This window comes from Canis aureus, chromosome 5, assembly GCF_053574225.1.
Source record: "Canis aureus isolate CA01 chromosome 5, VMU_Caureus_v.1.0, whole genome shotgun sequence".
Classification (NCBI taxonomy): Eukaryota; Metazoa; Chordata; class Mammalia; order Carnivora; family Canidae; genus Canis; species Canis aureus.
Genome location: NC_135615.1, coordinates 22,296,919 through 22,309,581, shown reverse-complemented (window position 1 = coordinate 22,309,581; position 12,663 = coordinate 22,296,919). Strand labels below are relative to the sequence as shown.

At 44.4% G+C, this 12,663-nt stretch overlaps 2 protein-coding genes across 16 annotated transcripts in view; one reads left to right on the top strand and one right to left on the bottom strand.

Moving 5' to 3' along the window:
* Positions 1-547: 547 nt before the first annotated feature.
* Positions 548-5,772, top strand: RPP38 (ribonuclease P/MRP subunit p38). 11 transcript variants are annotated; one of them, XM_077897103.1, is made up of 5 exons: positions 552-667; positions 1,278-1,457; positions 3,402-3,538; positions 4,313-4,437; positions 4,834-5,772. In XM_077897103.1, exon 5 carries the CDS (start codon positions 4,843-4,845, stop codon positions 5,686-5,688), a length of 846 nt encoding a protein of 281 aa, XP_077753229.1. In that variant the 5' UTR covers positions 552-667; positions 1,278-1,457; positions 3,402-3,538; positions 4,313-4,437; positions 4,834-4,842; the 3' UTR covers positions 5,689-5,772. The 11 variants fall into 11 exon arrangements, with proteins under 11 accessions (XP_077753232.1, XP_077753229.1, XP_077753221.1 ...); XM_077897095.1 differs by lacking the exon at positions 4,313-4,437; XM_077897096.1 differs by lacking the exon at positions 4,313-4,437 and having other exon boundaries at positions 569-686.
* NMT2 (N-myristoyltransferase 2) overlaps positions 4,555-12,663 on the bottom strand; it is a 70,848-nt gene continuing 62,739 nt past the window's right edge. For all 5 annotated transcript variants that reach the window (XM_077897090.1, XM_077897091.1, XM_077897093.1 and 2 more), the window contains 3 exons: positions 11,099-11,266; positions 9,487-9,624; positions 4,555-9,306 (listed from right to left, as the gene is read on the bottom strand). In XM_077897090.1, coding sequence (XP_077753216.1) covers positions 9,286-9,306; positions 9,487-9,624; positions 11,099-11,266 — 327 coding nt within the window. In that variant the 3' untranslated portion in view covers positions 4,555-9,285. The remainder of the gene's footprint in view (positions 9,307-9,486; positions 9,625-11,098; positions 11,267-12,663) is intronic.

Below are 12,663 nucleotides of genomic sequence, written 5' to 3'. Positions count from 1 at the left end.
GCTCCGATGCCTGACCTTGCAAACGTCCTCCAGCCGTTTCGCAGTCGTCCAGGACCTCCCAGCGACCCCGTTCCTACCGTCAGTTTTCACTGGCCGGAGCAGCTACAGCAGATACTTGGGGGAGTTTTCGGAGCTGCTGTCGCACACTCCAAAGCAGCCTTCCCGTGCCTGTTTCGGGAGGGGCGGGGGTGGGGGGCAAGATCGCCTGCACGGTTGCCTGTAAGCGCGTTTTTATCCCAGACCACCCCTCATCCCCGCTGCATCTTGACCTCCCCGGTGCCGGGGAGTCGACGGAGGCCGGGGGACGCTGGGGCACGGCCTGGGGCTTTGCGTTCCCCTCGGGCAAGCCAAATACCGAAAAGCGAGAAGAGGGCGAGCGAGCCAAGGCTCCCGGGAGCAGAGAGGTAGAGACTGGATTAGAAGCGAGAGGGCGGCAGATGTGACGAACAGCTTCGGGCGACGACCGACGAGCCCTCACACCAGCCACCGAGACCGAGAGCGACGCGTTACCACGACAACCGTGAAGTCTCGCGAGGCTCGCAGTGAGGTCTCCCTGCGCCTGCGCGCTGCCGCGGTGGGGCGCAGCCCTGAGCCTCCCGGCCCGCGATCCCGGACTCCGGGCTTTTGTGGCTCGGGCCTTGGACGCTGTGGGCCGACTCTCCCCACCGTGAGTGACAAGGGGGACGGTGAGATGCGAAGCGGTCTGAGCATGGGGGGCGGGGCCGGAGAGGCGGGGGCTCTGCGCACGCGCGGCGCACGTGCAGACGGCGGGGGTGCGGTCGTGAGTGGGAGCGGGGCGCGGGGGCGGGAGGGGCGCGCCCCGGGTGGGGTCCGGCTCGGGACGCGGGCGCCGGGGGGACACGCGAGGTCCCCAGGTCTTCTCCGGGAGACCTGTCCGTCCGGCCAGGCAGCCCCAGCGCGACGGGGGCTACGTTCCGCCTCCGGGCCTGGGTTTCCTCTCCTGTCTCTGCCTGGGGTTGAGCATCTTAGGGCGCGGGAACCGGCGAGATATAAAGCCCCCCTCGCCCCCCGGCCCCTCAGTGCCCCAGGCCTACAAGTGCGGGCGGATCCCTGTAGGACTGCGGTGTGCGGGCGAAATGGTGAAGGATGCGGCGGTACAGGCGGGCGGCAGGCCCGGGGAGGGAGGAGCTCGGGGGCAGGAACGCAGCCTGCGGGCCCTGGGGCTGCCGCCCAACCCCCTCCGGAAGGCTTTTCTTTTTTCTTTCTTTTCTTTTCTTCTTTCTTATTTTGTTTATTTATTCATGACAGACAGAGAGAGAGAGAGAGAGAGAGGCAGAGACACAGGCAGAGGGAGAAGCAGGCTCCACGCAGGGAGCCCGACGTGGGACTCGATCCCGGGACCCCAGGATCACGCGGTGCTAAACCGCTGAGCCACCCGGGGATCCCCTGGAAGGCATCTCTGAGTCCTTTACTTCCTATTGATAGCTCCAAGCCGGGTAGGTTCCACCAGTTAACTCTTCCAACTGCATGTAATTTTGTCCCGTTGTTCCCTCTGCGGTCACTCTGGTGCAGGCCACCATCGAGCCTACCCTGGGAACCTCTTTGCTCCTCCTTCCACTTCTGGCAAAGGAGTGGCCCCGGGCTTCCGCAAGGATGGTTTTGCAGGGCCTTTCAAATCACGCTCGCTCTTGTGTCTCAAACGTTGCAGTTGCTTTCCATTATTATGCGGTTTGCGGGACCTTCACCCTCTGGTCCTCGCCTCCCTTTCCTGATACCTCAGCATCTCTAGCATCTCTTCCCCAGCGGCGTGAACTTCCTTCATTTCGTTAATGTTGTTGCCTGGGGTACTCTTTCTGCTTCATGCCCCCTTTGGCTGGCACTCTTCAGATGCAGGATTGAAAGGTCACTTTCTCCAGGACATCTTTTCTCTCCCCTTCAGCTAATTCATGCTTCTGCTGTTTCCTTAGTATCCTTAGAATTCCCAGACTTGAATGTGCACATCTTCTTGTACTATTACCTGCTCATTTGTTGTTTTCATGGATTCTAAGTTCTGTTGAGGCCAGTAACTGTTTTTACGCTAATACTTTATGGTTTGGTACATTGTGGATAATCCAGAAATACTTGCTGAAGAAGAAAGGTGGTTGTGGGGCCGAAGGTGGGAACAGTATTCCAGGCAGAGGGAATAATATGTACGAAGATGGAGGGGGGGGCAGCCCTGGTGGCTCAGTGGTTTAGCACCTGCCTTTAACCCAGGGCGTGATCCTGGAGACCTGGGATCAAGCCCCACGTCGGGCTCCCTGCATGGAGCCTGCTTCTCCCTCTGCCCATGTCTCTGCCTCTCTCTCTCCCATCTCTCATGAACAAATAAATAAAAATTAAAAAGATGGGGAGGGTAGAAATTGGTGGCCTCAATAAGCAGTAAGTGGGTGTAATGGTGGAAGAGGCTGGTGGGAGGTGAGAGTCAGTGTGTGTGGGGTTTGTAGGTCACTGTAAAGGGTTTGCACTTGATCCCATAGGTGGTGAGTGCCTCCAAGACATAGCCCAAAAGGCACCTCAGCAAGGCCTTCATGTTTTTCTGCTCTAAAACCATCCCTTCTCATCAATCAGTATTTTGCTCTTGGATTATCTGGTGGAAGGTTCTGTTCTATCTGAACTACTTGGCTCTCGTCTCTCCCGCTAGATTCTGAGAACAGGAGTTCATGCCTCACTTGCTGTCTCTCCAGAGCACACAAGTATAAGTATTACTTAAGGATTTCAGCATCATGCTGCTTGGATGCTGAGGCACAGGAGCTGACTTGCAGTTTGGCAAGAGCTCTGTTCAGTCATATTTGTCTTGCTCGTCTTCCTGACCTTCAACCTGATGCCAGCCTCTACCAATCCTGACTGGATTTAGCTGGTCTGCTTCCTGACTCCCTCTGTGCTTGGGGGGAACATGGAGAAAATGAGGGGGGAGGTGTCAGTGAGGATGGCTGTGCAGAGGGGCTGGTATGAAGGAAGCAGCTTGCACAGCAGGTACTGAGGCTCTGGCATCAAGGTCCTGAACAAGGTCCGACACTCCCTGGAGGAGCTGAAGTTTGGATTTCTGTTACAAGAGGACTTAGGAGGAGCAGTGGAGACCAGTGGCAGTCAGGAGGCCATTTTTCATTTCTCAGGAGGCCTGTCCGGTGTCAAGGGCCAGCCTGTCCTATCCCAGCTATTCTAACCCTGTTCTGGATCAGAGTCATCTGGGCAGCTTTGACAAATACAGGTACCCTGGTCCTATTCCCAGGGATTCCAGTTCAGTACGTCCAGGATAAGGACCAACCACCTGTATGTTTTTAAAAGGCAACAGGTTACTTTTGAGGTGCAGCCAGGATGGAAAGAGCATAAACTTTGTGTTTGGAAAATCAGTTGTGACTTTGGGCAAAGCATTTAACCCGAGGCTGTTCCTTCACCCACAGGTTGGCTGATTCTATAGGAATTTTGTGAGAATCACAATCATACATGGAAAAAATGCCTTCTAAATTCTTACACACTCCCCCCCAGTTCTGACACATTCCCCAAAGACAGCTGCTCTTCACCATCAGTAGCCAGCCTGGTGAGTGGAAGTTTAATTGGAGACCTTAATCCTTGATTGTGCATGTGGCATTTTGGGGAAGGTGGGCCCCAGTAGGATAAATGACCTGGAATGAGGGTCATACCTCCTCCCTGCAGGGAGAAAAGCTGGTTATCTGAAAATAGGGACAGCCCTAGACTTCTAGGGGCCTGGCGTGTAACTTCCTTCTGTTTTGCCACAGAGGTCACTGTGGTTCTTAGCTGAGCACCAGGAAGAAGGGAAGAATAAAACTGAGGGAAGAGAATTGCACTTGCCCTGGGAAGAACAGCCAGGATACGGTCCCTTGATCAATGGTTTTTAACATTTTCCCAAGAAGGATCCTTCTTAGTTTTAATGGACTAATATTAACTTTCATTACAAAGTTTCCCTACTTTTCATCAAGTTGCCAGCTGGAGAAGCAGTCAGCTAGGAGTAACTGTTAAGAAGAGGGAATCTGTGGGGCACCTGAGTGGCTCAGTGGTTGAACATCTATCTGCTTTCAGCTCAGGTGGTGATCCTGGGGTCCTGCACTGGGCTCCTTGCAGGAAGCCTGCTTCTACCTCTGCCTCTGTCTCTGCTTCTCTCTTTTGTGTCTCATGAATAAAATGACTAAAATATTTTTAAAAAGGGGGGGGGGGATCTATACCTGTGTATGTATGAGATGCTTAAGGAAGAAGCTTAGGGCCCAGGGATGGAGGGAGACTTGCAAAAAGGCATAGAATTAAAGTATCATTTGGATTTTTAATCATAATGTTATCACTATTTGTTTCTTAAAAGCCACACCTGGTTATATATGAATGGCAGAGGTTTCCGGGCCCTGGGCCCTTAGATCGTGAGCTCTGTGCAGGTGGACTTCTTCACTGCCGAACCCCAGTGACTAGAATACTGAATGCATACTGGAGGTGCTTGGGGAGTGTTTGTAGGGTGGAAGCCTAACTGGAGACCAACTTAGCAAATGGTAACAAATTTGTAAGATTAATACCACACAGTCATTAAAAACAGAATCGTGAACAAGTAGAAACATGGAACATTTTTAATAAATGAAATAGAATTTCACGGTGACTGCAGTAATGCAAAACACTTATATATTGCCTGTATATGAATAAAGACCAAGTCGTGAAAAAATGGGGAAAATAAATTCCTTAATCTTAAAAGAGGTTCAGTGTGGTCACATAATTGGTTCTATATAATCAGGCTTGCTATTGTCTACCAAGAATCAGAGAAAGTACAAACAAGATATTCTGACATGCATTGTTAGTAACACGAATTTCACTTTGTTGTTTGCTTCTCTGTGAAAGATTTTCCAAATGGCTGCAGCTCCTCAAGCACCGGGGCGGGGTTCCATCCGGAAGACAAGACCTTTAACTGTAAAGACATCGTTAAACAACCCATATACTATCTGCTGGACTACTCTAGAGAGAGAAGACATGCACTTCATATTACAGACACTTCAAGACAGATTTAAATCTCTTGGGCTTCAGAAGATTGAGGATAAGAAGAGAAAGAAAAAGCAGTTTTTAAAAAAACAAAGCCCAGACAAATGTAGCACAGAAGTTGATAAGAGCGAGGATCTGAAAGAGAAACAACCAGAAGATAATGAGCAAGGGTCAGGGTGGACTCCTGTGCTCGTCAGGAGGCAGCTTGCCATCGGTGTTAATGAAGTGACCAGAGCTCTGGAAAGGAATGGGCTGCTGCTGGTCCTCGTGTGTAAGTCAGCCAAGCCTGCCATCATCACCTCCCACCTGATTCAGTTGAGCTCCAGCAGATCAGTGCCTGCTTGTCAGGTTCCCCGTCTCAGTGAGACACTCGCACCTGTCATTGGCTTAAAATGTGTCCTGGCCTTGGGGTTCAGAAAGGACACCACGGCTTTTGTTGAGGAGGTAAAAGCCATAATTCCCCGAGTACCCAGTTTACATGTACCATGGCTGCATGGGCAGCCTAAAGAAGCCTGGGAAAATGTAGACACTGAATCTCTGGAAAGCCAGGACAAGGAGATTTTAGAAACTTCCTTTGAAGACCTCTCTAAACATAAAAAGAAGCTTGTGGAAGGTCAGCAGGCTGTAGTGTTACAACCCCTGAAAATAAAGAAAGTGATTCCAAACCCCAGTAAGATAAGGAAACCACCCAAAAGTAAAAAACCGACTTCAAAGTAATCTCCTATAAACTTGTAGTTTCCTACAGCTGTAAAAAGACACTCTGTAAAGAAGCCTTAAAACAAATAAAATGTGTTATTTTTATATATGTTCTCGGGATGCTTTTTGTAATGTTCCTTCCTTAGGTGTAAGACTTTGTATAAATAGGCTGACACTTAAAAACACTAAGTGCAGAAAATATTAAAAAATATGAATATCAAAACAAAAGTTTATTGAAGCTAATGTCCATGCTTGTATAAATTCACTTTTTAAAAGGCTGGTACAGTGCTTGTAAGCAAGAAATTCTGTATCCTACAACACTTGACATCTTTCTATCAAACTTGGAAAATGTGCCACAGTAAAAAGGTTCTCGTGAGTAATGCAGATGAAACTGGATTGCAGATTGATCAGTTTTAAAAGAAAGATACTAAACAAGCAATACATTCAGAATTTTTTTTACTGTTGATTTGATTTTCTTTGTAGGTAGGCATATGCATGAACTTGGGAGAAAAGTGTTTATAGGAAAAACCCAGATACGTTATTGTGAATAGTTGAAATTCACCCCTTTGCATGGTTAACTCATCTCCTTGGAAATCCAGCATGGGTAAAAAGAATGCTGATAATTAGGTCAAATGAGGCAGGAAGAGAATGAAAAAACTGAGGAGCTTGAGGCCTCAGAGATGGGTTTGTGCAATGGCTGGGGTTCTTTATGTTAGGAAATGGAGCATAATCAATGCTCTATGTCTGTTAAAGCATCTGCTATTTACAGTATGTGTTCGGAAAAGTCCTTTAGTAATTTAGTGGGGGAGGTACTGGATTGCTAAAATATATTTTCAGCCTAAATTCTGGCTGACTCTTGGGAATAGGCCACCTCTGTTCATTTAAATGTTACTGAATACCATCTTGGCTAAAAAAAGGAGGTCAGGGAGGGAAAGCTACTTTATGAAATAGAGCATTTCCACTGTTGACAAGGCAGGACAGTGTTTTTTTGAATCTGTAAGACAGTGTATATTGCAGTGGAATTTAGTTCTAATAACTTTTATAAACACAAGCAATTTTACCAGTCTTCAGTTTTGAAATGTTCATCAGTAATCTGCCTAAATCACAAAGAGGGAAATACACTATTACTGTATTTAAAAGTGACTGTGGAAAGAATCTGAATTCTCTTACAACTAGAATTATGTAAACAAATGAAAAGTGCCCACAGTCTCATCACAAGGTGAGCTTGTGATAAAACTTCTGACTGGCAATTCGGCAATGATCTGAAAACCTACATCATCTAAGACTGCCGTAAAAATGAATGCAACAGAATTCTCAACTAGATCCCTGACTCCAGATTAAGTTAAAATCCCATTTATTAAATTCTTGGTGTTTTGGTGAATTGGTTCAGTTTTGCTTCCGAGGCCACTCTCCTCCTGTTAAGAAAGAAGGTAACATGGTAGAGTCTGAATGGTCTTATATGAGAAGTCCTCTCTGGGTCCTCAGAAAGGTCAACTGTCCTAATCACGCACTACGGGTGGGGTCCCCGTATGCCCTCTAGTGGTGGTCACAGCTGTGGGTTTGTCTTTACGATGAGGGTAAGGAGGGTGCAGAGTGGCTTTCAGCTCTTTAGTGTAAGTCAGGGTCAACAATTTGTTGTTTTTTTTTCTGTAAAGGGCCAGACACTAAATATTTGAGGCCTTCTGGGCCACACAGTTCTGTCAGAATAACTCTGCTCTACCTTTTCCAGTGTGAAGCAGCCACAGGCAATACGTAAGCAAGTGTGGCTGTGTTCCAATCGAACTGGATACTGGGCAGCCCGGGTGGCTGAGTGGTTTAGCGTCGCCTTCAGCCCAGGGCCTGATCCTGGAGACCCAGGATCGAGTCCCACGTCGGGCTCCCTGCATGGGGCCTGCTTCTCCCTCTGCCTGCATCTCTGCCTCTCTCTCTCTCTCTGTCTCTCTCATGAATAAATAAAATCTTAAAAAAAAAAAAAAAACTGTTACAGATACTGAGGGACACCTGGGTGGCTCAGTGGTTGAGCATCTGCCTTTGGCTCAGGGTGTGATCCCCGGATCTGGGGATCGAGTTCTGCATTGGGTTCCCCGCAGGGAGCCTGCTTCTCCTTCTGCCTGTGTCTCTGCCTCTGTGTGTCTCTGACGAAGAAATAAATAAAATCTTAAAAAAAAACAAGTTTATGCATACTGAAATCTGAATGTCCTATAATTTTCACATGTCACAAAATGTCATTACTTTGATTACCGCCCCCCCACACCCAACAACCATTCAAAAATGTAAAAACTAAGCTTGTGGGCTGTACAAAAACAGGTGACAGGTTGGACTGAGCTCATGGGCCATAGTTTGCTAGCTGCTGCCTGATAGGAGATCTGACTGGTTTCATTTGACCACTTAGAACGTAAAGGAAAGGCCATCATGTTGTCTGAAATTAAGTTTTTCTGGACTGAAGAGCCTAGGCACTGGTATTATAAAGGCAGGGAGAAGTGTCTACTCTGGTTTTTGAGTCAAAGCCAGTTTCATGTGGCCTCGTTCAGCATGTTCTCCCCATTCCTTTGACTACTGGCAATATATACATATATATGTACACTGGGAAACCTGGGTTTTCAAGTTCTAGATAAAAACACCATCAGTAACAAAATTAGGAATACTTATTTACAAATAAGACATTTTCCATTAGCATGACAGCTTTCATGATAACTTAAAGTCAGCATAAAGGACTATGTGCAATTTTGCATAAGTAATAAAAACATTCAAACTATCAATGTCCTGATAGCACTAATAATTCCACTGAGCATTTCTTTTGACTTTACAGCTTTTATTGTCTTTGCCTCACATCTCTTGCTGCCGCTGAGAAGACACGAATGTGTGCGGCAGCTGCAAAGTTGAGTCGGTCACGGGTGTGGACTCTGTACATATCTGCACACAAAATTTGAGTTTTGAACCAATCTACGGGACCTGCTGAAGACCAAAGTACAAATCTGTGTGTTTATTTATTTGGCAATACTGCTTCTGGAGAAAGAAATGTACTTACCAGTCAGCAGTACATTTTTATCTCCCTCTAAACTTAAACATCCACCTACTTGTCACTGGGCTACGGAAGTGCTGATTCCATAAATGCTCCCAGTGACAGCGCGTAAGGTGACGGAAGCACCAATTTTCCAAATGGATCCTTCATTCTGTTACATGGACGAACAGACCAACACTTAATACATAGAAATGCAGCAGTTTATCTCCACGTAAGAGCAAAGACTTCCTTCACAATTCTGTGACTTCCGTCCAGACCATAGAAAAACAGTCCCTTTTCTAGAGAGTGGAAAAATACCTTCTCTTCAGTGAGAGACAGCCAAAAGTCTGGAAATTAGAGGAATGTGTTCTCTCTACCTTTTCATCCCTTCTACAAATGGGTAAACAGTGAAAAAAAAGACTGTTAACATTCTAGCTAGAAATATGTACTATTGGTCACGTATGGGTGGTTTTTTTTCATCTTTTCTGATTGTTACCGACTACGCCGATTTCATTAAGTTGTGCTTTTATTCTTCTTTGGAATGGCAGTTCCAGGAATCATTAAATAGAGTATTAACAAGTGATGATGTCCGAGTTCTAGAAATAGAAATAATCCATCTATTGCAACACTAGTCCAACCTAAAGGGAGGGGAGAAACAGAATGGTAAGAACAGGTAAGCAAGAAAAAATAAATTGTACCACAATGGCTCAGTATTTTTTAAAAGCTAAAAACATCTTAATAGTCCTAAGGGCAGCAAGCATGGGATTTCCTTGGTCTGTTTATTACGTTTATAAAGGGTGTGTATCCACGGCACTTACCTTTTCAGAATCCGTTCCTGGACACCTCCAGTTGTACAGGTAATACTGCAAGTTGCCATCTCCTATACCAAACTTGAGTTTTTCCAAGAAGGTTTTATTTTCCATTAAATCTAGTGCATTGAAAACATCAAATCCTTTCTGCCAGTGGAAAAAGAATTTCAAATTTTAAATGTCAAAGGACTGGAGTGTTTTCTATATTATATATTTCAGTGTAACAATTCCTCTACTAATAGCTTGACTACACATTAATAAGGTTTAATGTCTACAGTCTATGTACAGGCTAAGAACTCAGTTTAAAACTGTCTTATAGGAGCACATGGAGCTCAGTTGGTTAAGCATCTGCCTTCAGCTCAGGTCACGATTCCAGGGTCCTGAGATCAAGCCCCACACTGGGCTCCTTGCTTAGAGGGGAGTCTGCTTCTCCCTCTGTCTCTGCCACTCCCCTTCTTGTGCTCTTTCTCTCTGTGTCAAATAAATAAGTAAAATCTTAAAAAAAAAAACAAAACTGTCTTATAAAAATAGTGAGTCTGACAGAGTCAGGAAGATCACCCAAAAATTTCAAATCAAAATCTGTACTATGTTGGCTAACACTAATACAAAGTAATCTATTAGGATCTCAGAGAATATTTTATCCCTGTTTTAGAAGGAACATTTGGCCAGAAGTCTCCATCTCCAGAACTGTTATTGGCTTTTCAAAGTTCTGACTGAGCCACAGCTTTAACGACTTTAAATGTGTACTTGTCTTGGGCTGATGCTGGGAAATAAATTTAGTGAAATTTTAAATAGTAAAAATTGAATTTCTTGAAAATGTCAGGTAAAAATACTATATAAAATGGGGTAATAGATTTCTATTTCTCAGGCGTTTTACCTTAAATAATTTATTACTGACCTTTTTTGGAGGAAGTAGTTGAAAAAGAGCAATAGGATCAAAGAATCAGAGGATAATGTTGATTTGGAGATCCAAAAGTACTATGTTAAAAATTTTTTTTCAGTTTTCAAAGAAGATACTTTTGATGTGTTGTTCACAATTTCTCATGAATAATATTTCCTCATGTTCAATAATTACATTGAAATAACAGCTACAACTTCTCAAAGTTTATTTGTAGCAAGAATTTAACAACTACTACACCAAGAGAAAGATATTGCAAATATAGTATGACCCATTTTTGAATTTAATTCCTTTTATTTTAAATATCTTTGTTTTTATTTTAAAAATAAAATTCAGAGACTATTTATATTTAGTTGAGTTCAAAAAGGGTTATTGTTGCTGATTATTCACTGCCACCCAAACACGTATGTTCCTTATATCAAGGTACCATGTATTTTCCCTATATTCCTTGTATCACAGGTTCCATGCATTCCTCTATTAGAGCTAAAAGTTTCTACTTTGCACAAAATGTCTTTTTGGTTAAGTTGGAATAGAATCAATGATGTCAACAGTCTCTGAAGTTTTAAAAGAAACTCTTATAATTCTTCCTTTGACTGATGGTCAACAATAAAACATATCTCAAATGAATTGCACCTATGCGGGAGAAGATACAGTAAGAGGTTTTACATACTTTGGCACACATGTGTGGAGAAACACACAGGACAAAAAGGATGAGTCGCTTACCAACTTGGCTATGATGAGCGCATCACTCATGAGGTCCAGCAGGGGAGTCTCCGTGTGAATGTTGTAGAAGGAGTAGGCAGCTTTGAGGCTCTTGTGAGCAGGGTGGTGAATGACCGTGGAGGGGAGTGTGTAGAAGCTCAGGAAGTCAGTTAGTTTACCACTGGAGTTCTAAAGGACAAAGGTCAGGTCAGGTCAATACCTTCCAAAACAAACTGCATCCATGCATTTCAGCTCACTTCTTAATTTTTGACTTGTACTGTAACTTTCTGTTAGAACAAAAAGCAATAGCTCCTACCTCTCTCTTGGCAGTCTGGAGTCGGGGCCCTTGGGATACATTGGGTAGAGCCTGAGAAGAGCATGGAGTTGTACTTTTCTTAGCCTAGCGCTAGCTGGCAGTTTGCATAACGTTCTTAAGAAGCAGAATGTTCTGAAAGGAAAGTTCTCCCTTAGCCTGACTAATGAGTCTCTCTAGACCTATAGAACAGGGATGAAAGTGGAGTCACTGTTTTTGCAGAAACAAGAGCTCCAGGGATTAGAACGCTGCCATCTCCAACTAAAAGATACTATATCACAATAACATCTTAGCACAAAGCCAGAATTCTATCAGCATAAAGTGAAGTTGGATAAAATCTGGAAGCCGTTTCGAGAAACTTGTGAAAGGCATCAGTACTGCCAACATGCACCTGTGAATCTGAAGCTACCAAAAATTAAAAGAGATGCAAACGAGGTCTTGGTTTCATCATTGCTGGGACACCTTTCAATACAAGAAGTGAGTCAGTATTGTTTGGGTTGCTTCAATTAGCTGTGGTGGCCTATGCAGTCGGCCTACAACTCAAACTATGATCTGCCTGAATTATACAGCTGAAGAGGCTATACCCCAAGTATGCTCTTGCTAATATTTCTTACAGCAGAAAAGAAAATTCTATATGGATGCATTATCCAGTTTTTGAATGCTCCTGATTTACAAAACCTTTCCTCCCACCCCCAGACACTGAGGAATTCACATTTCACTAAAGTGATTCTCTACTGCTCTGTATTAGCAGCTTTAGTATTTGAGATGAATTAAAGACCTAAACATTCAGTATCAATAAGGATGTTCAACTCAAAAAATTGAAACTGAAAAATAAAACTCACTGGATGGACTCAGGAGTGGAGTGGAGAGGACAGATGACAGAAATCATTGCACTTGAAGAATTCAGTAGAATTTACCCAGTCTGAACAAAAGAGAGAAAAGAAACTGAAAAAAAAAATGAATTAAGTCTTAGGGATCTGTGGGACAGTAACAAAAGATGCAGACACTCCTATCACTGGAGTCCCAGAAGAGAAAGAGAAATGTGGGGACTGTGAAAGCGGACGAAATAATAAGTGAAAGCCAGATCTGGCAAAACATACACAAGAGAATCAAGAAGCTGAGCGAACCTTAACAGGAAAAACCCAAAGATGTCTACTCCAAGATGCATCCTAATTAAAGTTCTGAAAACTAAAGATGAAAGCCTTCAAAGCAGTCACAGAGAAACAAGGCGTTACCAATAGTAGAATACCAATTCAAATGACAGTGGATTTCT

Bases quoted from the DNA above. Each gene is read 5' to 3' on its own strand.
- RPP38 (XM_077897106.1), top strand. From the start codon at position 4,843: ATGGCTGCAGCTCCTCAAGCACCGGGGCGGGGTTCCATCCGGAAGACA.